The sequence below is a fragment of the Oxyura jamaicensis genome, chromosome Z, assembly GCF_011077185.1.
Source record: "Oxyura jamaicensis isolate SHBP4307 breed ruddy duck chromosome Z, BPBGC_Ojam_1.0, whole genome shotgun sequence".
NCBI classification, from domain to species: Eukaryota; Metazoa; Chordata; class Aves; order Anseriformes; family Anatidae; genus Oxyura; species Oxyura jamaicensis.
Window position 1 is genome coordinate 13,888,841 of NC_048926.1, and position 27,597 is coordinate 13,916,437.

The following is a 27,597-nucleotide window of genomic DNA, read 5'->3' on the forward strand; positions in this document are numbered from 1 at the left end:
ATAAGTGAGATATAAGTGAGATATAAGTGAGATATAAGTGAGATATAGACTAGTCAGAGCTATTTCTGGTTGTGTAGCTATTCAGTTGTTTTCAAATGATGTTTCCATAGAGACTGAACATGCAGTCCTCCTCCTTCTAGTGATACTTATACTGAAAACTAAAGGCTATGTTTCCAAAGAATTAGAGATGTGCAGTCTAGCAGACTTGAGATACTAATATAAATACTATCAGCATAAAATTGTGCATTTTCAGAAATATAACGATTGAGATTGTATTATATTTTCACACTCAGCATGTAAGGGAATAAAGCTGCTTGAGCTCCGCACTCGCTATAAGAATACAGGAATATAAGAATAAGAATATAGCTTCAACAGCTATCAATGTAATTGATGGAAAATAAATGAAGTGAATAAACCATTTTGATTTAACTTCTTGAAAAAAAAAAAAAAAAAAAAACTTCAAGGAAAGAAGTTTCCGTTTTCACTGAATACATAAGCAAGCTGCCAGTGGAAATATTTACATTGGTGGAGAAAAAGAATAGCACAGGCAACTATAGAAAACTGAAGACACTTACCTTCTGCTTTTTCCCCAAACTGAGGAAGACATCTCTAAACTGCATAATATGAATATTAGCTGTAGGATAACATGCATGCTTCTCATTTTGTATCTGGGTAGGAAAGAAATGCTGAAACTGAATTTGCAAATTCTTTATTTGTTCTGTTTGTTATTTATTACCAAGAGGAGGAAAAAAAAGAAAAAAAAAAAGCAGCACTTACTGAAAAATGCCAGTTGCTAGCCAAAACTGACTTACGGTAAGTGCTCTAAAGTCCACTTTTCAGAAAGTTTGGCTTTTTCCTCTATGGAGATTGGGAAATAGTATAAAGTAGTTTCATGATGAAAGAGCATTTACTAGTGTCTTTTAAATATAGGGAAGATGTTTTCTATTCAATTAAAACACATTAACTACCTAGTAACAGCAATCATAGTGACTTACATAAGGAACAAGTAGTTCCTAAAGCAGAGCTGTTTACAAGGGTAATTCAGTTTCTAACATGTTTGGAATTCTCATTTGTTGCATTTAAGGAAAAAAAAAGGCCTTACATTCCTCCTCCTACCCCCAATGCCAATATAAAAGAGCAACATAAGTTTTTTGATGTTTTGAAGTAGACTTCTAGTTTTCACTCTGTCACCAGAACCCCAAACACGAGCTACTCTTTAGAAGGCCATACTTATCCAGCAGTTTTTTATAATCCAGATTTAAGGCACTGTGTGCTGGACACAGTCACAAAACAGAAGTAACTCATAGATAACCTTTTTTACCTTTTTTTTTTTTTTTTTTTTTTTTTAAGCAGTTAAGCATTACTTAAGTATTTGGACTCAAACTTTAAATAATCTAGTACAAGGATATTCTGCAATACCATGGATAATAAAAAAAATACTTTCCCCGTTTTATTTTTCATTATTAAAGTTGAATAGGAGTGGCATTTTTTTTTTTTTTTTAAACACATACTTGATTTGGGATAATTTCTTCTCTAGGAACAAATTTTATGCAGCATTGATCCAGCTTGAAGAGTCCAGTTACATTAGCTTGTTGAACATGAAGGCAAGACCCTGACACAGGCACTTGTACTGTTTCATCATACCTGCTTCAGTTGATGTTAAATATACCACCAAGTCCATGGTTCTTTAAAACAGAAACTAAGTCAGAGGAAATGGCCATTCAAACTTACTAGCAGACCAGCACTCATCTTTGACCAGATTGGAAGAATTCTTTTAAATTAGTGATTATCCCGACAACTATTTCCAAGCTCCAGCTAGAAGTGTTAATTTTAGCTTGAACAGCAAATAGTCATTTAGATGCTTAGTTCAAACTACACTGGTAAATATATTCCTTCTCTTAAGCAAGGAGGTGGAGATCTTTTGTTTTAGATTAGATGGTGTCTTTGAATACTAAATTACATGTTGTTATTCAGGAAAAAAAAAATATCCTTAAGACCTATATTTCAAGCTGGATACCAACTCCCTTCCAAAGGAGTTGTTTTCAAGCCTTTAATCATCCCAATCAACTGGTAGTGGCAGAAGCGAATGAGCACCTATTCTATTTTAGTCAGCCTGACTTTTTCACTGAATGTAACAGGTCTATCTCCAGTACTAAAGGTGAATCTAAGACAGTAGCTTTCTGACAGATTTGTTCTTGTTAGTCATCTGCATTAATTGTAAAGTGAACTAGATCTTTTCTCCCTTCCTACTTAGTTTTCCCTGCAGGAGTTTAGGCCACTTGTGAAGTAGTTGAAATAGACAAATTAAGTGACACTACTTTCAGAAGTTTAATTAATTCAAGTACACAGCTTCCATGGTCCTAGAGAATCAAGCAAGAAAGCATCTTTATTAGCAGAAACAACTTACTAAATCAGTTGAAAATGTTATATTTTCTGTGTTGAACACACCTGAACCTACAGAAAGGCTTAAGACTCTGCTGTCAGACAGCCAGTGTAAGAACCAAGACAGAGACAAACAGTTCCTAGCAGACTCTGAAATTCTAGAATCAACTGAGGCGCAAGATTGAGTTCTAAGGACAGAATTAACAGCCACACAGATATTAGTTTGCTATGAAGAGTTGCTTCTTTTTAATGTCATTAGGTAACATCACTTGAGATACTACAATTATATAACAGTGTAATATCCATAAGTTTCTACATTTCCAGTTTGAGACAAATACTTAAGTTTTTTTGCATTACAGAAAGTGCAAGAGAGATTTATATACAAAACTAGTTGCATGACTGGCTGAAGTGGGTACTAAGGCTCTCTCCAAGTTGATTTTCTTAGCTTTCCAGTTCAGCAAATGCTTAGACATTTGATTTAACAATACTGTTTCAAGTTTATGCTTAGTATTAACAGAAAAACCTCAGATATCACCATTCACCACTGGCCAAGAACATAGCTGTTACAATCAGTCATAACTGACTGATTTAAAGATCTGTTAGTAAAGAGGTTCTTATAGAAAAGGCACATTTAAGAGATGGAGGACTACCTCATATTAATAGCACAGAGCATGTGCATCTGTTCACAAGGAATCTAGGCCTGGATTGAAGCCATGATTGTCTTTTTGCTTTCTGACATACTGGGAACATGTAATTCTACACTGTGTGTGAACCTAAACTGAGCAACATTGGGGACATTCACTGAGATATAAACAAGAAGCCTATCTGCTTGTTCCACTTGTCTGCCAAGCCACCTTAATTAAAAAAAGTGATCTAGTAGATTTCCCTCCCTGAAAAAGCCATGTTAGCACCAATACAACAGTTACTGTCAATGACTAGCTCAGTGTTCTTCAAGATGTGTTTTATCTTACCTGACCCTACAGTGTAGGCCTCTAGTACTCAGGACTCCATCAATTCTATTGCAGACCTCACAGGTCTTCTCTTTATTAGATTTCTGTGGCAGAATATTACTTTTACCGTTAGTTAAGTGGACCAAGTATTCTACTTCTCCCCCACCCATACAATTTCCATCTCTGTGGCTTAGAGACCAAGTCATATGTCCAGTCACTAATTAGAAGTGAGTAGTATCCACTAACTTTACAACTGGCTGCTGTTGTGGTAACATGCAAATGACCTAGTTGTTTGAAGTGTGGATTTTAGCTACTAATTCAATTCCCTTATGTGAAGGCAACATTTCTTCCCCAGGTACATTCAGTTCCTGTATTTCAGGACAGTAAGTGCTGCAGAAAAAGGAAGTGAGGTGACCATGTTCACAAGACACATGACTTAGCATCGTTAAGCTCTTCCATGGAATATTGCAAAACTAAGGTAAAACTAACATCCACCAATTTGAGTTTGGGTCTCCAGGCTGAGTACAACTTTCCGTTTACTTTGCCCTGAATTACCATTTTCACAGCATACTGTTGAGGGTTTGTTTCAATCCACCTGGACATGTTTTAGATTAGACATTGTGGAACAGCGGTAGGAATTGCAGACAGCAAAATGAAACAAGTAGAAGATTCATGCTGAGAAGAGGTCCAGTTATTCCATTTGTCCTCCCCTGGTTGTGCCTAGTATAATGAAAAGGTCTTAAGGTTAGGATGGCTAGAAGTTTCATAGCTTAAACTAGCTTAGCGTCACTAAGAACAAAGCTAAAGCAATAAATAGTAAAACTTGTCTGTAGACAAGTAGGCTGATTTCAGAGGATGACAAACCACTGTATTTATTCCTCTACCATACATGTAACAGTTTGTGTTCTGTAGTTAATGGTAAGAGAACTTGAATTAATTTATAATGACAAAAGCTCATGACAGTGCTTCTCTTGTTATTACTTTAGTTCACCCAGAAAGTGTGCCTTCAATGTTTAGGAAATTAAACTGCATGGTGCACTGTCTGATACCATTCTGCTAAAGAAATATCCCACAGAATTTAGTCAGCACATGTTTACTCATTTAACTTTCCTCAAGGAAAGGAAATCTATTTCTCTTGTGGCTTTGAGATTTAAGTCCATAGAACAACAGAATCTTTATTGCTCAGAAAGTGAAATTGGTTAGACTTAGGCAGACAACATGTACAAGTCTAAGTAGAGGTACTCTAGCAGAAGTGTACTTTAGGAACTGCTTGCATTACTTCAGTGTAGTTATTTTCAGCCTGCTTTTTGCCAAAGGTTTTCTGAATCAGTTTCAGAGCATGAATTAGGTTGTCTTATTAGTGGAAGACTTACCTAGTCTATGCAAAGGGGTTGCCAAAAGGATCACCAAATGGACCAGAAGATTGTTTCTGAGATTCCTTCTATGAAAAAGAAAAATCATAGACTCAGTGGGTTTTCAGGTTTCACCAGGTTTATTCTGCTTAACTGTATCAACTAATTTGGATTTCAAATGCTTTCTGGAAAGACAATACTGTGGAGCACCCGCTAAATACATATCAACTATACTGCTTTAACAAGAGTAAAAGAGAGGTCTAAAGCTGTGTTAGTAGTTATACTAGTTCAAAGCAAGGTACATTTTGGAAAAGCCATGTGTACTTAAAACTCATTTGCAGCTGAGCCAGTATTGTCACTTTGAGATCTGTTTTAGCCAAATGCTAGATGTCATAAGCCAGCATTCTGGAAGTGGTCTAGATTTTCCACCAAGGGCTTCAAGTAGTGTGTCCCAATTGGAATGATGTGGATAGGCCACTTCCTCCCCCAAGGGATACCAGCCATAGGAACCTCCCATTCAGTCCATACTAGCCTGCAGAGAAGTAAGCATACATGAAGTGAAGACTTCTGCAGCTGCACCATTTACAGACACTCCCCATACAGAGCTGAATAAGTTTCCTGGAGGATTTACAGTTTGTAGCATTTGTTATGGACCCAGGCCAAATGGAATCACACTTTGCTAGCCTCCTTGCAACAAGTGCTCTCTGTTAGATTAAATATTAGCCTCAGGTATGCAAGAAGTTTTGTTCTATAGCCCCTAAAAGCTAGAGCTAAGCCAGTTCTCAGACACAGGGATCCCTGTTGGTAGGGTGTACAGACAAAGTGGAAAGTTTTAGTACTTACAGGTGAGGCATTGAAAAGGTCTGCTTTAGGTTGACTTTCAAACAGGCTATCAGCTGGCAGTGCACTTTGTCGGGGAACAGGCTTTGGTAATTCTAGGAAGAAGAGAAACTGCTATATCAAACTAGTACTCATATCTTTCAGTAAACCAACAAAACTCATTCAGTTGTATACACAAAAACGCAAGCAAGAAGCTTTATATGACCTCAATTTTATCTTTGGCTTGTCCCTCAGTATACTTGAGCTGGATGAGACTTGTACGGATGGATATAACACTACAGACCTAGTTTAGGCACTAGGTGTCCCTAATACATTAGTTCAGGCACTAGGTGTCAGTGTTTGGCCACTGGCATTCAATTATTTAACAACTGGGAAGACAGTCCTTCAGTTCTGTTTCAGAACTGAAACAAATAAAATGGTTAATGTAATTGTTACTATCAGGTGCTACTTGTGATCAACCATCCTCCTCCCTGAGCAGCTATTCAAGCTGAAGAAAGACTTTACCAGTTATTTTGGCAGATAGCTTGCTAGCTTCCACATTATCATGATCTATACTATCTTGAGGAATGGCTACTTTACTACTAAACAATTGCTGAAAGCTCCAGAAGCACCTGAAAGACTTTGCTGTTCTCCTCTCCTTGCTGGAACTGCAGGTGGCTTTGTCAGCTGGAAGTCTTTGAACATTTCCTTGACATCCTTCATCTCTCTATCACCAAGTGGATCCAAAGCAATAAAAGCATCACTCTCTTTCTTGGGTATCTCCTTCTGAGGGGCAGTTCTAGGTGGTGGCTGAGGTGGGCTACTTGTTGACACAGATGGCAGTACAGACTGGGTCTGAGCAGATAGTGTTGATGGTGGGAATACACTACTCTGGAATAGATTTACAGCACTGGATGGCTGTGCCCATGAAGTAGATGTAACTTGTGCTGGCTGTGCCCAGACACCAGGGGACTGAGAGACTGTTGGACCAAAAGATGCAGGTGGGCTCCAGCTTGGCACTGCTTGAGAGCTGAAGGCAAGTGGTTGAGTAAATCCTGCAGATTGAGTAGACATCATAGATCCAGGAAAGACAGATGCAGCCTGGTTGAAGGCAGATGTCTGTGTACTCCATGGTGATGGAGTTACAGGCAAGCCACCTGCAAAGGGAAGATAGTTACACAGCACTTCAGTATTCTGAATACCAAGTAAGAGTGTATCAATTCCAATGGGGGTACCAGCAAGGCATTTTCCATCAGCTGTTTGCAAAAGTTTGTTAATTTATGCTTAAAGTGTCACTTGCAGAGGCTGGTAATAAGGGGGTTAGTATTTTTTCCTCACTCCATTTCAGTATTCAAAGAACAGAATTAAGGTTGGTAGTTACTTTTGTGTAAGTAATTACTAAGATCCTGCAGCAGTGTTACCCTGCCTCTCAAGTTGTGACACATTTGCACCTTGTGTACCTGGAACAGCAAGCTGCTGTCAAAAGTTTCAGTTCTAGTTATGGATACAGAGTTTGTCTATTCACAAAGAATAGTAGTTTAGGACAGACAGCACTACAGCTTATCTATGGATTAAAACATTGCACATTAAAGAAAACAGAGCTAGAACACCACTGAAGTGAAGCTCTTGCACCAGTCTAAGATACCTATCATGAACTAACCTAGACCAGCTAATGGAGGTGCTGTGGTAGGACTTGTTTTGAAGAGGTCCAGTGGATTAGTTTGCAGAGGTCCTGCCTGTGCCACTGAGGTTAAGCCAAGGCTCTCCGTAGTTGGTGCAAACAAGTCCGAGCTAAACAGGTCATTTGATGAAGTCTGGAAGGAAAAAGAGCTGTTGTGAGATAGCATGACAGAACATATATTAAGACCAATTATGATCAAGACTCTGTCTGGTGGTACATGCTTTTAGCTACAGCAGAGCAGGAAGCTTTGATGCTTCTTTGATATTCTAGAAGGTACTTGGTATCCTAAAGGAGACCAAGCATAAAAGTTTCAAACTTGTTTTTTTATGCCTGCTGATATGCATGGCATTAGGTAGGTATAATATATAGTAGTTGCAGGTCAATGGCAGGAGAATTGACTAAATACTTGCTGTCATAATGAGATTTCCCTCCCCCAAACACTCCTGTCCAGTCTGCAATGACACCTGAAGTTGTATCAAGGTCAGCAACTGAGTTTTTCATCATTTGATTACAAGAGAAATGCAGCTGACCCAGAACCACCCTGGGTATGGTCAGACAAGTCACTGAAATTGCCCTCAGTAGGCAGGCCACATAGGATTCTGTAAACTAGTATTGGTACCTCATCATTATGAAACTACAGGCTGATGGCTATACAGCTATCATAACGGCTTATTGCATTATATCAAGGGTCAACATACTTAGCAGTATACTTACCAGACCTTTACAGAAGTATGGCAGCATTAAGGAAAAGAGCATACATTTAGTGATCATAGCTATATGAAGCATTCATGAGTGTTAGGATGTACCATGGCTGCAGAGAGGTTAGAATAAGCATGGCATGTGGAAGAGATATGCTGTGAAGCTGTTTAGTCAGTTACATAGTATGAAGAAAGAAAAGCTTCCTTCACCCAGCTTCTTTAAGTAAAAGCATGCATATTGCCATTAATTACTCGAACATTGTTCACCTTGACAGACCTCCTTCCTCTTCCTGGCTTGGTACTTTGTGGTGGTGGGCTAATTGTTATAGACTCATGTGACATGACCTGGATATTGCTTTCAGAATCCAGCTTTACTCCATTCTGCAGAGTTACTCCTTTGGAAGGACCTTCCACAAAGAAGTTTGATGGGGCTTTAAGAAAGCCATTCTGTTCTCTGTCTGGTACCCTATTTGGAGTTCTTGCTGCAGGTGGCTTACTCTCAAATGGCCACTGGCTTGTTAGTGCTTCTTGTTTGCCAGTTCTATTAGATATCTGGTCAAACTGTTTACCAAAGTAGTCAATATCACCATTTGAAGCACCATTACCCACCAGTGTCAAGGTGCTCAGATTTTCCTTCTTCTGATCAGCAGATTTTAGAGAATCAAATGAAGGTTGTGCAGATTGGTCTGTCTGTGCAAAAGGATCATCACTGAAAGGGTCTGGATTAGGTGTGGGAAAGAAGCTGAGACTGGTAGAGAAAGAACTTTCTGGCAAGAATTGTGGCTGTGACTTTGGTTGTGGAAGAGAAGTTGTGATGCCATTCAAGAAGAGATCCTCTTTTGTAAAAGTCTGTTTGGTCTCAATTTCAGAGTTTAGGTCCACTAACAGAATCTCTTTAGCTTCCTATTTGTTCAGAAAGAAAAAAACATTAGTTTTGTATATGACTTGCTACAAAGTACACAAAATCAAGGAAAACATCCGCAGAACAAAAGATGCTGGAATCCAATACATCATACTAATATGTATTCAACATCATAGTGAAGGGATTCTAAGGCATTAAGTCAAACACTAAGTAGCTGTGATTTAACCACACCTTGCAGTTTCAGAAACTCGCTGCTAAAAGCATCTATTTTAAGATCCCTTAGTTTAAGGGAAGTTACAGTAATTAAGCACTAACTACACTTAGGCTTTCACTGGAGTCAAGCACCCTTATTGAGATCTAGTCTTTTTTTTTTTTTTAAGAAGTTGTGAAATCACATTGCCTTAGTGTGACTTCAAGATACAGTCTCTCTGGAGTAAAATTAGAAAACTATTTGCAGGTGGAAGAGGTTAACATACCATCTCTCTACCAAGCAGACAGAAGGGTCAGACTTGGTCACTAGCTAGATTGACATCCATTCCAGCAACAATTGTTGCATGGCTGATTGATAGCTTATAGTGCCAGAATAAACTAGTGCAATTTGAGGGGTTGGGGTCACAATGAGTTGTGACAAGGTAAATGCAAAGATTTGTGCAGTTAGGCCCCACTGTGAGCCAGGGCCACAGATGTGGGATAGGTAGGTGTCCATTCAGAACACATTTAAGGATTGTCCTGTACATAAAATGAGCTTCAACTTCAAAGGTCGTTAGCTGAGTTTCTACAATAGCCCTTACAGCAGAGATATATCCAGATAGTTAAGTAGGTGTATATAATATAGTACTCTGTCAGTCTCAAATGAATTCTGCCAGATACAGAATCACAGAATTGTAGGGGTTGGAAGGGACCTCAGGAGATCACCAGGTCCAGCCCCCCTGCCAAAGCAGGTTCCCTAGAGCAAATTGCACAGGTAGGTATCCAGATGGGCCTTGAACATCTCCAGAGAAGGAGACTCCACAATGAATGACATTAGCTACTCTAGTTAGTAAGTAGCTACTATTATAGCTCTAGGATGCTAATACATTGCTCATAACTAGACAGATATCTCAGTGAAACTAGAACTAATGAAGTAAAAACAGATCTTACTACTAGGACAAAGTTTGCTATCAGAGCTGTAACTGAAACAGTTAAGCTACATTCTACTTACTGTGGGACTGCTCACGTCAGGTGGTGTTGACATATCCCCAAACAAGTCCATCTGGTCAACTCCCTGGAAGCCAGAAATATTGGAAGAATTGGTGTCTGTCAGAGTTCTTGCAAAAGCAAAACCCAAGCATTATGTAGATCTACTGAGAATCTATGCATGCTGTATCTACTACAGAATGTAGAGATAGATACTTTTTTTTTTTTAATGGCATTAGCTCTAAAATTTAACCTACCAGTTTCAGTTTGTCAGCTTGATCAGCAGACAGTGATTCGCTACCATTCTGGAATAGATGAACAACCATGTCAGTGACAAATATCAAAACCTGCCTTAAGCAAGGAACTTGCAGACTTGAAAGAGTAAGTCAAGTACAGAAAATTTATGGGAGATTACTGCCCATTTTGCTCCCATTTCCATTGTAACTGGGCATCTTATGATTCCTCCTAAATGCTAGCACTATAAAGAAAGATAGCTAGTTGTATCGCAGCAGAAAACCTAATCAGCAGAGGCTGAATTGGAGAGACTTACCTCAGTCTTATTTGCTTCTTCACTCTAAAGAAGAAAAGAAGTCTTTTAGTATCTAAACATCAGGTAGAATATCCAAAGCCTTTTGCTCTGGATAGCTTATCTCCTAAATCTGGTAATCAAACTGCTGACACAGCTGCCAACCAATAGCCTCAGATAATCCTGGCTCTAGATAGACCTTTTGCAAGTCTCTTAAGAGCCTACAAGCCCAGCCAAAGCTGAAACAAGCTTTATTCTATGCAGACTAATGCAACTTCTGTAACTTTACTTGCCTTTTTCTTGTCTTCTTCTTCCCTCTTCTTCATATTATATATTAGTTGGAATAGGTCCTTAAGGTCAATGACTAGGGGCTCAGCCTGAAAGAGAACATAAGTTTAGGCTACATGCTACTTTGCATTTGGCTTCAGTAGAAGCCCACAGAGCAGCAACAGTAACGGTGTAACAGTAGTGTTGAGATACCAGGAAGCATCAGGACTCTAAAGGATTGCCTAGTCTCTCTCTGCATAAGCTCTTATGCAGAGAACAAGGGTAATGGGGTAAAAATCAGCCCAGAACCATTAAATTCCCATGGTAAGTGGCAGTACCTATGCTAAGTCTACTTTTTTTTTTGTCCTGCTAAAAAGCGTGTAGCTCAAGACTTCATGAGAACATGGCAAGTCCTAAATCACATTTGCTCAAAAAGTGCAAAGAGTGTTCAAGCTCCATGGTAGCCTCAGGGGATGGGGGGGGGGGGGGGGGAAGGGGGGCGGCCGAAAAAGTTTACTTCCCTGTGTTTCTACCAACTCCAGCAATGAATATGGAGAAAGCTTCTATAGCTTGTTCTAGATTTTAAACAGAATGCAAACAGCAAAATAGGAAGGCAAGTATACAATGAGATCAACATCTCAAACACATGGAGCAGACACCTGTATCTGGATGGAAGTTTAGCATAAATTAGAAAGGTATTGCATTCACATGTGACCATCATCCTGTCAAAATCAAGGGTTTTAGATATGCAACTGCAGGAAGAGCCATTTCAAGGGTTATCATCTTTGACAAACAGTACAGCTGCAACAGTCTAGAGATGCTGACTGAAGTTCTGCTTACTCCTCAGCTAGACATGTTTGTATTTAAAAACTAGCAGCAAGTCAAGAGTTGTCTACAGCTTGGCTAAGCTTGTAGACTAGCCAGTAGTACCCCATAGTGAAAACAGACTCCACTCAAGAGCACAAATAGAAGGCTTTTGTACTTGATCTACACTTCCAGTGAAGCCAGTACTACACAGGAGCCTGAAACTAATAGGCTGAGAGTGCAACAGCTGTTAGTAAAGTAGTAACATGTTCCGACAAGGAGCCCTCTCTCCCACCTGTAGTGGGTTTGAAGCTGCCAAAAGGTCCTCCAGGAGGGCAGGAAGAGATGTATATGAGGAAATTTCTAGCTTTGAAGTCTTGGCTCTACAAGTCATTACGGTGACTATTATAAAGACAATCATTTATTAGCTTTTCATGACAAAACACCGGAATCAAAGTTTGGTATCTGGGAAGCTGCACAATTCTCAGTATTAATTTCAAATAACTTGTTTCCAACACTGCTTATGTACAGCTTCTCTTTATAGAAAGACAGTCTTTGCATACAGCATTCAGCATGGTGGAAACCCACTACAGGACCAGAATCCCTCCCAGTAGAAGCAACTCTAGGATGATCAGTCATGCCATTCATTGATCCCAGAAACACAACTGCAGTTGACTAAGTCTGTTTTCACTGCTGCATGAGAAAAAGCATCATGAAAACTAGATTAGTGCAATTCTATGATTATTTCTTTCCTACTAATTGAGCAAGACTCTGTATGCTTAGATCAGGAACTAGTATTCTCACTGACAGCAACATGCCACTCTATAGGAAAGTTCATGATAATGTCTTCCATGAGAGATGAACTGTTAAGCAAGAAAAAACAAAGTAAGCAAGGATACTGGAGTGTTTTTATTCTGGACTATGAGAAGCTGAAAAAAGCAAGAGCCACTGGCAATACAGTCAGCTTCTACCACACTTCTTCAGGAGACAGACTAATACATCTGTGCTGATATTTTCCTACACCTCATAGGACTACCAGCAGAAGTGTTAAGGCCTAGTGTTAAGTGTTTACACCATAGCATCACTCATAGCATATGAAGAAGGGCCTCTGATCAATACCTGTTGTGCTGTTTTTATGGCAAAAAACTGGTGTTGGCCTTCTCCTCCACAAATATAGCCAAAGGCACGATTATCTGTTACATCCCGAGCAATAAAGGAGATTTTGTTTACTGGATGCTCATGCTCTATGACCTAGAATTAGAAAAAAAATATAAAAAAAACAAACCCCATTGGTTTAAATTGCAGGGTCTATTTCAGATTGGCCTACCTCTGAAACTACTCACTTGCTTTAAGAACTGCATTAAGAGAATGACTTATTTCTTACCCCGGTTTTCTCATCTATTATCTTGATACCAGAAAGAGAGATGTTCACCCAGATCCTTTGCTTGTGTTGACCTTGGGAACGAGCTGCCACTGCCATTCCCTGAATAAATGGAATATCAAAGCATTGATGAGACTTCCATTTGATTGAGTGAGTTTTAGCTTGTTTTCTAAGCATGTCTCATGAGCCCATAGGGCTATGGTTTGAGCAACATTTCTCTTACAACATATGCCTGTCTAGGTTAGATGTGATATCTCAAAACTCGACTGCATTTCCTTTGTAAACATTTAGGTGCTTTAGAGTTCCCTTCCTTGGTTTATAGAACTACTGCAACAGCAGCATCCTTACCAGGTTAATTCAGCTTTTCTGGCCTGACTAAAGATAATGTGAGGGTTCTGCTTTCCAGAAGTAGCTATATTCATTGCTGCAGCGTCTCATTTATCTCTTGGTTTGTCTATATATCTTTTTGTCACCATTGCTACAAAATGTCAGCTTGGGCTTTGAATTATTATGCTAAATATCACAAAGTTCTCCCCTCCCCACCCAATACCAAAGCTCACTATATGTAATCAAGTTCATAATTTGGAATATAGTATAGATGATAACAAGAGACCCAACAGAATATTCCCAAGACAGTAGAGAAACCATGAGCAACTGCATTTAAAACTACTAACTGAGCAATAGGTTACAGCTTTGAAAGCATCTTCCATCCAAGATGGCGCTGTTATCGCTTGATGTTCCTATTAAGCAATACTTGGAATTGTGCAAAAATGACCATTTGATCTGCCTTCTGAAGGCTAAGCAGAACATTTTCCTTGCATGCCAGCTCAGGCTTTTACCTTCAGCTTCATCATTGAATCCTGACTCATTTTGTCTCCTCTTGCCTCAGGGACATCATCAATGCCAATCAGTTTAGCTTTGTATCTTACACCATCACCTTTGAATCTGGCCATCAGAGATTCATCCGTCTTTTCAGGCCCTAGAGACAGAAAGGTTTTAGAAGAGAAATATGTATGTTGTGGCTTTGAAAGCTTTTTAAATATGTATTAATATGGTGTATTTTTCTTGTAGAAATTGTCAGTTGACTATAAGAGACTAACAACCTATGTCCTTCTAGAAATGTGTGCTCTGCAAGATAGTTATTCCTTTAAGGTCAGAGTGATCTTAGAGATTTTGACTTGTATTCAAAGAGTGGGGACCAATATTTAATGTCTGGGAACTTCAGAACAGTCATGACACATTGAAACCTTTGAGGGCAACAACCAACTCAGCCAGGAGTAGTACTTCTTATGGCCATAATGGATGATCAAAAAGCCTTTCAGGTGTGAGCCTGTAGTTCTAGCCTAGTTAGATCTCTTCTTGGTCTCAAAGCATCTACTAGTCCCTGTACTAGAACTTGCTATCAGCACCATCACCTCTACAAGATGGTCCTAGTACCTACATCCCTGTAATCACTTGATATTTTAGCTGTATTTGCCATTTTCAATATTACCATTACTTCTCAGAACAGCTTCATTTTCTTCCCTACACTCAACATATTCAATGTGTACCTTGGTATGTATTTCTGTATGAGACAGGTATATTTCAAACAACCAATCTAAAGAGCTATTTTCTAACACAATTATTCTCATGAATAATGTTTTCTAGCTTCTCTGGACTAGAACCTGAGTCCAGAGTGTCACTCCCTCTTTAGAGGAAGGAGAATAAAGTGAGGTCAGGTTCAGAGCAGCAGCTACCTAAATGGCTGTAAGTCTGGTCATCTCCTCAGGAGACCTTCATTTCTCCAGGCATTCAGCAATTTAAGCATCTTATTTGCTGATCTTGACAAGTAGAACAGAAAGCTCCAGAACCTAGAGCTAGGCTTTTAGCCTGAAAGCTTTTTCTACCTTCTGGTTAGATTATACTAGCTTATTTACTCACCCTCCCAGTCAGCTTGAAACTTTTGAGTTACTTCAACTATGCAGCAAAAGTAATCTTAGTTTTAGGCAAAAGATTAAGGAGACTGACTAGAAGCATTCTAGAGGTAGGTATTTCTTACCTTTCTTTTTTTCTTTCTTTGAAGGCTGTGCTTTTGGTGGAGCCTGCTGCTCAGGCTGGCTGTTGATAGTAGTAGTAGTTTCAGCTTCAGTAGACATGATCAGATGGTGGTCAGCTGTATTTGCTGTAGTTCTTTAGAATCCAAGGAACAATCAGCAGGCAAGCATAATATTTTACCTTGAAGAAAAAAATATTCCCATTATACCTGTTAGTCCAGTTTTATTCTGCTCAATACTGAAGCACCATATGGGCTGGACATTTTGGAAGTGGTCATACAGGAAATCTGACTCACTGTCTCTTCATCTCAGGCTACAGAGAGCATGAAGTTACAGCAACTAGGTGATGACCCCTTACCTCACTAATACCTAATCAGTATATCATACTGACCTACACCCACAGGCTGTACTTGCATCATCCTGTTTTAATCTGTCAGCCTTTAGCTTTTCACCTTTTAAAGCTATTTATAGCACCTCAGATATTTGATGTATTCTCCTTCACTGCAAGGATCATCTGTAGTAGCATAGGAGAGAATGCAAGAAACACTTACTCAGACCTGTTCTAAACACTCATGAAGATAATATCAAAATACTCAGAAGAAACCACCAGACCTTATTCATGTTTCTTTAAGTACTCAGTCCGAAGTTATAGCACTCAACAGGTAAAAGCAAATAAATTCATTAGACTGCAAGACTGCTCCAGAAGAAGACAAAAAGCTCCCAAACATCCATATTCTTGCCCAAAGTTGTCAAGTAATTGACAACCCCACCCCCCAAAAAAAGATCTCTGCAAATTAAATCATACTAGTCCAATTCCATGCCATGGTACCTTTCTAGCCTCAGAGAACATATTCATAAGACGAACAAAAACCTACACATAACCACCAACAGCAACCACCAAGTTTTGTTCCTAAATAGCTGAACCACAGAGTCACACTTACTAAATAAAGGGACTTGTGTTTATGAAGATCACCTATACCCAGCCAGAAAGATCTGGACATTCACATCTGCTACAGAAATTGCCTTGTGAGTCTTGTCTGAGGTATTGAAGTGGGTTCTGTTGAAGTGGTCTGCTGAATTTAACATTGATAAGTGAAGCCAAAAGACAGTTGAGAATTAAATAGCTGTTCTACATTGTCTACTAGCCATTCCCTCTGTTTCTAAACTGGTAGCAACAGACCGAGTCACCCCTTTTATTCAACACACTATTTGAAATGTACTATGTAACTATGTAACCAGACAAATGCTGTAGGCATTGCATATCTCATGGTATTATAGGCCTGTAATTCTCAGTTGTGTATTCCCTACTTGCCTTAGTTATGCCTAATATTTTAGCTATTACTTAAAAGTTCCTTTAAAGGTTTTGTTCCCATTTCTGCCTCTCTTCTTCCCTCAATTCATTAAGTCAATACCTACAAATTGACTCATCCAGTTTGCAACTAACAAAGTAATGCATGCCAGTGCTTAACTGATTCTTAACCTAGGAAAGATAAAGAGATTTGTGTTGTTAAGAGAAACAATTTCACTTTGAAGGTCTCAATTTCTATTTAACCAGGAAGGACACAGCTAGTGTCCATTCTGACAAAGGAGCAAGGGAGAAAACTATTACATCACACAGGGGTTGGCAGGACATTCACAGCAGTGCTAGAAGGTTTCACCCATTGGGGAAAAAAGAAAGCACTTATTAAGCAAGTGAAATAAAGCCAGTTGGATCCCGCTTTAAGTCTAGTCCAGCATCTAGTTCTGATAGTAGAGTTTCAGCCTTTACACTTCAGTGGAGTGGGCCATTCCCTAGATTTATCAAGTCCTGTAGAAAGAGAGGAAGGAAAGATTAAGTTTGAATCATTAGTGAGCCACCCACCCCCATCTGGAAGGGTACCATTTAGAGAACAGATGGAAAAAGCCTGGAGAAGAACAGAGCTAAGACATACCCTCTAGCAGCTGAGTCACAGCTCTAGGATGTTCTGCCCAGCCCTGTGCCAGAAAGAAGAAACAGCAACCTTGAGGCACTGAGTCTTGACTGTAAATGATCCTGCTTCCCCAGTTTAGGGGAATGTGTTATGCAATCAAAGTACCAAACTCTGAAGACCCCCCAGATTAGGGGGAAATAACAAGCAAATATCCTAGAAAGAAGCAAATATGCACAAAAAGGATTCACTGAAGAGATACAACCGCCTATATGGAGGTCTTTTTAAGTGACAGTTAACCATGCATTATTGCCATCTGCCTTCAACCTATGGAAGCCAGACCACTTAGTTGCACAGAGCCATAAAGCACAAAACCCTGAGATGGAAAAAAAATGGGCAGGAATACACACAAGTATGATCTTTTCCACAGGAAGACAGGAGGATTTGCAAGGGTTCAGCCACTCTCAGTATTAACAGTTCAATTGAGAAGATCAGTGAAAGCTTTCTGGGCAGTTTACAGAACCAACTCTCTCCCATCTGAGGTCTGGCACAGCTCATCTCACCTAGTAAGAGTTCACAGTATATAACTTACCATACCTTCAGAAAATTCTGTCTTTGATAAATCCTACCTCTCAAGGAAGAGAATTAGCTGTTAAACTAAAAATGCAAAGATAGACAAGTCTTAATAAAAGTTCAGATTTTAAATAACTATTTCTTGAGATTGTAGTTAAACTGTGAAGTAGCAAGTCCCCTGTGGCTATACTTTAAAATTTTGATGCATCTAGGGGGGAGGGGAGAAGGGATAACATTATGTAGTTTGAGCTAGCAATAGTCTAGTTTGCTTGTGGTATGAGGGTCACAACCACAACTAAATTTTGATTCTGTGCTTTAGAATCAAGTTAAAGCTGTACCAGAGTGCAACATCTTTGTCACACAAACATGCCTTATCATAATGGAAAATTCTGGTGTAGTCCACATGCTGTCTACATGATTCCATAGATATGCAGGGAGCTAAAGTGAAGTTAAATTCTTCTGTTTGCTGTTCTTGCTCAGAGGCTTTTTTTTTTTTGCAGTACTCAGTACCTCAGTATTTCCTTACTCAGGCTGCAGAAGTAAGGTAACAAGAGAAAGGAACTGTTCTATTACACTTTAATTTTTTGTGGCAGGATGAGAGATGCAAGTGCTTTCATGCAAGGACAATCACACTGTCCTGTTATACTGGCAGAGAGAAGAACAAGATCATTCCCACAGTTACTCTGTCAGCAGACTGTTAAGTGATGCCTTTTGAAATCTTCTCCATGTAGATAAATCTGTTATAACCACAGCTCTGGTTACATGCTCTGCAATTATATTATCATCTGTATCAGTAGATACGTACCATATTTTGCTAACCTACTTTTCAATTTATTCCAGCAGGAGTTGTTAAGAGGCCACAATTAGTATCTTCCTCCTTTCTTATGGAGTCTATTCTGTGACAAGTAAGTACTGGTCATACTTCAAGGACTGACTGTTTCAGGCCCTCTACACATAGTAGGCAACAGCTCATAATTCAAGGCCCATCTCAAACCAGGAAGCTCTTCATTCATGCATGGTATGTGGTTTCCCACATATCTACCCTGGGAAAAGAAATGAGTTGTTGGACTTCGAGTATATTGTACTCTCAATATCTTTTTGAAACTCACTGCAAGGAGAGCTGTTTTTAGAGACAAGACATCATTGAAATACCCATTTCTTAGCAAAAAAATGAAGCACATTCCAAACGGTTTTGTTCTGAAAGCATCTCTTAAGGTAATTTAAGTGTTCAATTATTTCTCTTATTTGATCAGAGTGGCAATGTGGTGTGGTCTACCCTTAATGATCAGATATTCTTTTTTTCCTGTGTATAATTACATGGGGTATTGAGAATCTTCATTATTATCATCATCTGTTATGGGTTTTAAAAACTAGGCTATCTTCTCCCAACAGACAGGCTTACCACCCTCCCCACCCTACCCCCCCCAAAATAACTGCCTTAATGTTAATGAAAACTCATCTAAGAAGAGGTTAGGAAGACTGCAAAAGTCAGAGCCAAGACAGTTAATCTAAACATCTGTTCAGCAGTATAATACTTCATCCTCTTCACAGCCTGTGTTCCTTCTTTGTCCCTTGATACTACAAGTACATGATGCAGCTTTAAGAGCTATTGCATGTAAATATTAACCTCAAATTAACACCTGATAGGCAGGAGAGGACAAGAGTATCTTTTACTGCCAAGTCCATTATAGCCTGTCGGGAAGAAGTAGTAACCAGAAGCACAGCAATAGTTCAAGTACTAAACAGACCTCCTCGAGGCAGGTTCCCTGTCCCTCTTTACCTTCCCCCCCCATGTGAAGAGTTAGGAAGTTTCTTCTTGTTACAATGCTTTATCAGGACCTGCACAACACAACTTGAGAAATATCTTGTTATCAAAGTCTTGACAAAAGAGCTGTTTTTACAAGGATGGTAAAGAAGCTGTTCACTGGAGTGAATTTGTTACAAGACTTCAGTTTTGCACACTGAGGAGACAGATTAGTAGCTAACAGTAATACAGACAATGACTTGCAAGAGTTGAAGCTCTAAAGTCAGACACATTTACAAATAATGGACAATCTTGACTAGAAGATTCTATGCGCAATGGAAATGTAAGAGTGCATTTGTGTGAGCTCCTGTATGATTGACATTCACATCTAAACTTGTTACATGCAGAACTGACTACCTCATTTTCTTAGTTACTGCTGCAACAGCAGTGAATTAATGAATAAGAAACAAGAACATGCTATTCAGACATTTGATTTTGGAACAGGGTCTTTGGTAACAGGGAGTCAAATAAAATACCATTTTAAGTATTTTGTTTCATTACTAAAGCACTCATTGCTCTAGCACCTGACTGTATATGAGTTCAAGTTGACCTCCTGTGACATGACAAGATTGCTATGACTTAAATGGAAAATTCCAGCAGCTTGCTCTGATGGAAGTACTACTACCATTAGTTTGTCTCCTCTACTAAACAACCAGATTAGTCTGTTAGGAACTAGTGTAGCAGTGGCTAATACACATGAAAGATATTAGCCTTACCTACAAGTAGGATTATACCCATTATGTCTTGTTCACATTAACTCATAACAAGTACCTGCTTGAAGACAAGTGGTAGGAAAGAGTTCATAGACAGTCTGGGAACTGTTCCCCTCCAGTTCATGCCACATCTGGAATGCAAGAACAGGATCACATTCCAGAAAGTAGACTAAATACAAGCTCTCATGCTGCCAAGTCTAACCCAAGACCCTGTGGTTAGTTCTGTAAGGGACAACCAAAAAGGATATGGGCCTACCCTGCCTAAGAAGTGAAACTGTCAGTCACTCCCACAATCAGTAAGGCATAGATTAGCGATGACCCCACCACTCAGTTTCTCCTGCAATTCCTTGATAGCAAGGCTAAAACCAATAGTCTTGTTTTATCAAGTTCAAAAACAAAGAAACTGTTCAGCTATGCTGTTTAGGCTATAGGTATTTAGAGGCCTGATTTGTAGTTAAGAGATTATTCCTTCGGTGTCAGGGCCTCTCTTAAACCATACTTGATCTGTTGGCCTAAGTATTTCTAGATTAACAAAACTTTACTCTGGGGATATGATCCTACTTCTTTCATGCAGCTTGCATTAAGCTCTGTTTAATGTTCCATCTTCTCACCTAGAAGATGTATCAATACTTTGCAGGGATATTGACAGCCCCATGCCAAATGCTTCCTCTGCCAACAGAAATACTCTTTTGGAAAAACCTACAGCTGTATTTGCATATTGCAGAACAATGCACAAGGTCTAACTATCTTGATAATACATAATTGGTAAAGAGAAACAGGTAAGAGTGATATACATCTGCTCCTTGTGACAGAAGTGCAGTAACGGATCTCTCATGGAATACCCTCTTCATGCTGCTGCCTTCTCCCTCAGTACCTACTGGAAATAGAAGAAGTAGATAGAGATCTTAATACTCTAGTTAGTCATGTCAGCTTCAGATGTTAGCACATACCACTGCTGGTGCAGGACCATGCCTGTGAGCCACTGCTCAGACATCTTACCATTTCAGCCTATTTGCCAACTGGTATTTCATCAGCTGAACAGATTAGTCTGTTCTCATTATATCAGTGCATCAGTCTCTGAGTTGCTTGTTTTTTAGAAATTCAAACAAAGTTCCCAAAAGTGTTTTCTGCATAATTTATCACTGGAATTACAGTGAAGTGAACATCACTAAATTAACAGCTAGAACTGAACAGGTCACTCAGTTCAAGTAATGCAATTGGACTTGTCCCTTTTTAACATAGTACTATGGCTTTAAGCACATAATCACTGATGAGATGATTAGTTACATCTCAGCCCAGCTTCCACTGTAGCTCTACTTCAGATTTTTCTTCTACAGAAAACAACACAGTTGCTGCAGCTATATTAGAAGAGGTCTTAATAGAAATCGTAACCAGTTTAAACAGGCTGTATCTGGTTAACATCTTGGTATAATATAAGTTAGTAAGAGTTATATATAGCATTATGATATAAACTAGCAAGCATTGCCCTCCACTTTTTTTCCTCCTTAAAAGTATTTTCATAAGCTATTGCTATCTGTTTAATTGAATACTTCACCTCAAATTGAAGGGAACTAGGACTGTCTTGTCAGTTTGATAGACAAAAGTTATTCTTCATACAGAAACTTTAGTGTCCAAAGTTAGCATCCAGACACTCAGCTGGTCTGTCTGAACTAATGACTTGTTCTGGGAATAATGCACTCTCTTACAATGAATCTTGGTAGGAGCTTTTCCAACCTCTGTGTTCAGAATTTAGAATCCCAACCTCTTAGGTCACTTTATAGATTAAGAAACCCCCTTAATCTTAGCACAAACTATACCAGCATCTTAACTCTAAACTCTTCTTTTAGAAAGAAATTAAAAAAAAAAATACTCCGGTATGCTCTATTTTTGAGAGCTATTTAGCTGATAACATAGGCTTAGATTATATTCTTATAAAAGGTCACTTGCCTGCTTCTGTAGTCCTTACAAGAAGGTTTCCAGAAGCAATTTCTTCATAACAGTCTTTCAGAAAGACAGAATGCTTTCTGACTTAAGGGACTGAAGACTCTGGCTCAGGAGCCACTGTCTTAAGGGGCTTCAGCTGTCTGCTCTAGCCGTTGCTCAGAAAAGCATCACCTGCTACTCACAGGATGAAGAATCTCAGGCCATATGCTGGCAGTGCCTTCCATCAAGACTATTTGCTGAGGCTCATTGTATACATTAGAAACAGCTTTGCTTCCAGGTTGCTTAATTGATTCAGCTAGTTTATTCAGTTTATTTTTTATTCAGTTTATTTGCAGCTGTTTATTCAGATGCAAACTGGATTTTGTACCACAGAACAGCTCAGATACTTCACTTCCAACTGTACTCCTAACTCTCTCCTGCCTAGAAGTTCCTGATCTTTCTTCTAGTTAGTACAGCAAAGGACTGTTGCCAATAACTGTGCTTTTCACCCCTTTCCTCAGAGCAGAACTTCACACATATTGAAGCTGTTATCATAGGTTATTTCAGCTGCATGCTGTTAACTGTCCAGTGCTGGCAGAATTATCCAGCTTTGCAGTTTAGGTGTGTGCAAGCTGTACTGAAAGAGATTGCATATATTCTGCATAGCCTATACTGAACTGTAAGGGTTCTGTAACTGTGTTCTACCTGTTCACAAATCTACTTGCATGAAAAATGGGATTTTGTTGTATTAATCTTGAGTTCACCCAGTTTAAAACCATATAGTCAGTTGTAATGTTGCAGTCTGCTTATACAGAAGGTGCTCATCCAGTCAATTAACCTTAAGCAGGCAGACACATGACCTTAAACATTAATTTTGGCAATATTTGAAGAACCTTGCACCTAGCCACCAGCTAAAATCAGCTTTTGGCTACATAGTTTGTTGTAGCAGTCATTGGTCGCAAGAGTTGCTCCTTGCTGTCTCCTGTAACAGATGCAAGTTATGTTCTTGATCTCTCATTGAAAGACTGATGGTTCTGTTTGAACTTTATGAAGACAGGTTCTTCTACAGCAGTTTCAGTCCTCAATTTGGTAATATCAAGCATTCTGGGTTATAATATACTATGATTACTTTTGCTTACAAGATTGGTCATCACCAAGAGCTCTAGCTTTATTTTGTTTTAACTAACCATGCTACCTAAAGCAGAGACAAATTTAAGGGGGAAGGTACACAAGAGTTTATACCATAGGTTAAAAAGGAATGTATCTAGACATGATGTTCAGAGCTCCACTGCAGCTACTTCAGTAGCTGTCCTACTGAACAACTAGTCAGGTTTCACAGATGACTATTCTGTACTAAGGTTTTCCTATAGGTATCTGCAGTTATACATTCACGATGCACATCAGGGGTAGCTTATGACATTGCTCCTAAAGTAATCCTGCTTATGATATTGCTCCTAAAGTAATCCTGACCAGGGTCAATTTAACTTCCCACCTCTATGATGATCTTGATGTCAAATTACAGAGACATCTCCCATACACCAGAAGAGTGCAAGGGCATCAAAATCTAGAGCAGGATGGGAGGCTATCTTCTACCAGCCAGGCTGGCAACTGTTTGCAGGTAGATCTGCTATTCAAACTACTAGAAAACTATTTCTTACTCATACAGTGACCTTTGTGCCCTCCTTTAAAGCACAAGTTACCCTGTTTAATGGGAGCACAAAAGTTAATCTCCAAGGTTGCATACAGGTTACAGTATTAACACTACATTCTTTGTGTTCTCTACTTCTCCTGCCCATCCTTAGAAGGTAGTCTCATTGCTAAATATTTTAGCCATAGGGAAGGTGGATTACAGACCCCTCACAGGAGGAGACTTGCAGTTATGTGATGTATCAGCATTAAGTGTTCAGTATACTTTGCTAGGAGCAATATCCTAGGGGACATTTGTCATGAAGCCTCCTCAATGTCAGGTAAAACATCTGTTATTGTGGCCCTCTAACCTAGCAGTTCTGTTTAAGATGTAATTCTCATAAAGTATTTTACTTCTCATCTTATTGCCTAAGAATGCAACATGAACTGACAAAACAGCAGGAAATTCAGCTTCGAGGCCAACAGTCTGCCCTTAACTGGCCCCAAAAGGTCTGAGCTTTGAGATTTAAGGTGACATGCACCAGCTATGGAGCTTTTAAGAAAAAACACATTGATATAGTTGGGAGTAAAGATCTGCAGTGCATTTCAGCCAAGGCACTTCATAGCATATGCAAGGCACATCTTTTCAGTAAAGAGGAAAATGGAACTGTCTATGCTCTCATCAACCCAAGACACTGAGAGTTAGATAGAAGATGGTGCTTTGTTCAGTACTCAACCTCTCATCTTGTATAAACATGTTAATCCTGTTTGAACTGGTACATCTTGTTTACTGACTTGGCCTGCCACCATAATTTATCCAGCTTCTTTATAACCCTGAGACCCTTGAACCCATACACTGCCTCAGAATCAGGTTCTTAAAGTCAGCTTATTTTGGAAGTCACGTTTCTTTGATACCTTATTCTATTTGATCCTTCTAACAGAACTCCAAGTTGCATTTCTGTAGAATCCAAGCTGAGGCAGGGGAGTACTGGCTTGTGCCTGGTTGTGCTCCACGATAGAAGCTTAAGACCTTTTATCATTTCCCTCCCTAGCTTCACAGTGGGGGAAGAGTTTTAGTTTCACTACTAATCCCTTAATCTACATACAAGAGCTAAATTTTTCCTCTAAAATCCTTGCAGATAGCATGAAACTACCTTGTAATCTCTTCATCACTTCTGACAGAATCTATACAGCAAACAGGATTTTCTCTATCAGTACTGTTTGCAGAGTCAGCTGGCTTTCCCTGGATGTGGAATTCATCCCTTCTCTGTCCTTGCAAATTCACATCTTGAAAGTGCTTGCATATTGCTAGCTTTGCTGAAGGAAGTCCACAAGCAGCCTCAAGTACTTGGTTAACCCAGCAGATCACAGAAGTGTACTAGCAGTGTAAAGTTCACAAAGAGAAAAGCACAATTTTCTCAGGAGAGCATTCGCCTGTTCAGAGTGCTTGTCCCATACCTGCTCATGAAGCAAAAGTGGTAAGTAAGATCCATAACATCTACTGGACAACTGTGTCCAGTAATTCGGTTATGCAGGCACTTTGACAAGCAATGCATTCCTCACTGAAAAACTGAGCTCTTTATATACTGCAAATGTACAGAGATACTTAGAAAGATAGCAGAAGACACATATTGGAATGGATAACCATCTCTACCTTCACAAATGGAAACTGATACCAGCTTTGTGGCATTTGGCTCATCCTTCCAAACAATAGCACTGTGCACAACTGCTGGTGCTCAGCTAACAGCTTTGTCAGAAGTAAGAGCACAGTAGAAGAGAAGGGGTATCATACGTTACAATAGAGCTAGTTATGCTCCTAACCTTCTGTCTATAGTAATAAACTCAGAACGCTATCAGATTCCCCATAGCAGAACCATCTCATCTAAGACCCAGAGCACCTGGCTTTCAATTCACTTTACCCTAAGTCTTCCTATACCATAAGTCACAAGATATGCTAATTAAGCCTCTGCTTTGATGGGTCACCTGACATCCATTTAGCACTCACATCCTCCTTACCATTCCTACCATTCAGTTCTCCTCCTCCAAAAGGAAACTCTACTGAATGTCTATTAATAGAAGCTTCTGCTTTAGACTTGACCACATCCTCAGCCCATTCAGGGCAATTTGGAAGCTGGACTATGCCTCAAGGGCCATTTGAGTTGGATGTGATTGCAGTGATTCTTTAAACAGACAGTCTTGTGTCTCAAACAACCCCCTTCTCAGCTGAGAAGACTTCATCTGGATTTGCCCCTCTGTTTAGCTACCCACTGTATCCCCTACAAGGCACAATAGTCACCTGATGCAGTGTTAGTAGGTCTTCATAACAGCTCCTAACTTCCTGATAGTGACCTGTTAGATACCTGGTCACATTTTCAATTTTTTAGCACCTAGTAAATCTTCACAACCAGATAGAATACATAGCTTTTGTAATTAATTTAACCTGAACTTCTGTTGTGCTTATCTACACCGCAGTTCCCATCCCTAAGCATATCTATGCCCTTTCCTTAGCATACAATGAGAAAAATCATTAAGTCTATAAGCTCTCAAATCTGCTCCGTTTTGGACAGCCTTGTTTATGAAAGCTACAAGTCTTCTGAGGCAAAAGTGTAAACTTTTAAGGCAAATTAGATTCAAATATCAAAGTGATTCCTTTCTGCACCCCCCTCCGCCCCCCCCCCCCAAAAAAAAAAAGCAACAACAAAACTTAATCCTATCTTACCAGTGGATTTACATGCTTCCTTAGTGACTGCTCAAGTAGACAGCCTCAACTTATCTGAGGATTAGAAGATCTGCTACAGAGAAATCCAGCTGTATTGATACCACCTGTGCTTATCTTACTGCTCAGATCACAGGTACTACCTTGAAACAACAGCCAAAGTTAAGTGACATCACACAACAACTGTTAGAGACTAGAAGCCTCACCAGCTGAGAAGTTTGTTTTCCTGAGGACAGCAGAGTCATTTCAGTTAATCCTAGGCATCTTTAATTGCATCACAAATCCAATTTACCACAGACAGGAGCATCACCCTGAGATTCACCAGCAAACAGAGTGGTGCTCAGCAAGGATGCTCCATCTAAAAACAGAACAGAAAATCCACCCCTGCTTCACTGCATCCTAACCCTTGCCTCCCCTCCGGTACCAGAGGATTCCCTCATCTCTGTGACTCACGCATACGAACACCGAGTTTTACATATTTTCCCCGTCTATAATCCCCTCCCCCCTCCACAAACAGGACTAAAAATGCATGTTTATTTTGCTTCTAGCTCAGGCTTCCTCAGGGAGCCGGCCCTGCCGGAGCCCGGAGCAGGATGCAGGCGGCTTCCACCCCGCGGCACAGCCAGGACCGGGGCTGCTGGGCTGGGCACATCGCGGTTCCCCCCCGGGACCGCGCACCGCGGGGCCGGCACCGGGACCAGGACCGGGAACGGAGCCGCCCCCGTTGTCCTCCCTCGACCCCGCGGCGCTTTCTCGGCTCCGTCTGGCAGTGGAGGAGCTCGGCCTTGCAACCCCCCCTTCCCCCCCGGGGTTGCGGGGAGATGGGGGCAGCCTCCCTCTGCGGTGGCAGCTCCCCTACGGGGTCCCCGCTCCATGAGCCCCGCAGCACCCCGGGGGGGCAGCCCCGCCAGGGGCACCCACCGACACGTCCTCGGGGAAGGAGAAAGGAGGAGAAAATGGATAAATGAATGAGTACATACATAAAATAAGCGCCTTCTCCCCTTACCCGGTGACAGCACACTCCCCCCGCCCCCCCGGGGCTTTGCGAGAGCCGAGTCCCGCTTGCAAAGCTACTTACGGGCTAGATCCGTGCCGCCCCGTGCATGATCCGACAACTGCAGCCGGTAGCCTGGTGGGGAGCGAGGGCCCGGTTAAATATTCTGTTGTACTCTCGCCTTCAGATTAGTTAGCCACTCACAGCGAGAGATATGGTTTTAATCAGATGCTGGCAGCTGAGGACTACCCAGGAATGTGCTATGATGTTTTTGCTGCTTGGTCTTGGCTACTCCCCCTCAACGTGTCGGTGCTCACTAGCTTAACCCCTTGCGAGCCTCCGCTGCTGCGGGAGGGGGAAGTGGGGGGCCGGGGACAGCTCGTTGCCCCAGCCGGGGCTCCGATCCCACC

General features: G+C 40.3%; 2 protein-coding genes across 5 annotated transcripts in view; both read right to left on the minus strand.

The window, feature by feature from the left end:
• The window catches only part of C9 (complement C9), a 22,061-nt gene extending 21,329 nt beyond the window's left edge, over positions 1–732 (minus strand). Inside the window, exon 1 of the mRNA XM_035310266.1 lies at positions 576–732. Within this exon, the coding sequence (XP_035166157.1) occupies positions 576–661 (86 nt within the window). The 5' untranslated portion in view covers positions 662–732. The remainder of the gene's footprint in view (positions 1–575) is intronic.
• A 1,868-nt stretch (positions 733–2,600) lies between these two features.
• Positions 2,601–27,497, minus strand: DAB2 (DAB adaptor protein 2). 4 transcript variants are annotated; one of them, XM_035310265.1, is made up of 15 exons: positions 27,265–27,497; positions 14,937–15,110; positions 13,738–13,877; positions 12,902–13,000; positions 12,637–12,768; positions 10,740–10,823; positions 10,471–10,494; positions 10,178–10,225; positions 9,946–10,008; positions 8,492–8,785; positions 7,170–7,317; positions 6,136–6,660; positions 5,528–5,619; positions 4,706–4,773; positions 2,601–4,052 (listed from the first exon to the last, which is right to left on the minus strand). In XM_035310265.1, exons 2-14 carry the CDS (start codon positions 15,031–15,033, stop codon positions 4,711–4,713), a joined length of 1,809 nt encoding a protein of 602 aa, XP_035166156.1. In that variant the 5' UTR covers positions 15,034–15,110; positions 27,265–27,497; the 3' UTR covers positions 2,601–4,052; positions 4,706–4,710. The 4 variants fall into 4 exon arrangements, with proteins under 4 accessions (XP_035166156.1, XP_035166153.1, XP_035166155.1 ...); XM_035310262.1 differs by having other exon boundaries at positions 8,150–8,785; XM_035310264.1 differs by lacking the exon at positions 10,471–10,494 and having other exon boundaries at positions 8,150–8,785; positions 27,265–27,496.
• Between the last annotated feature and the right edge of the window lie 100 nt (positions 27,498–27,597).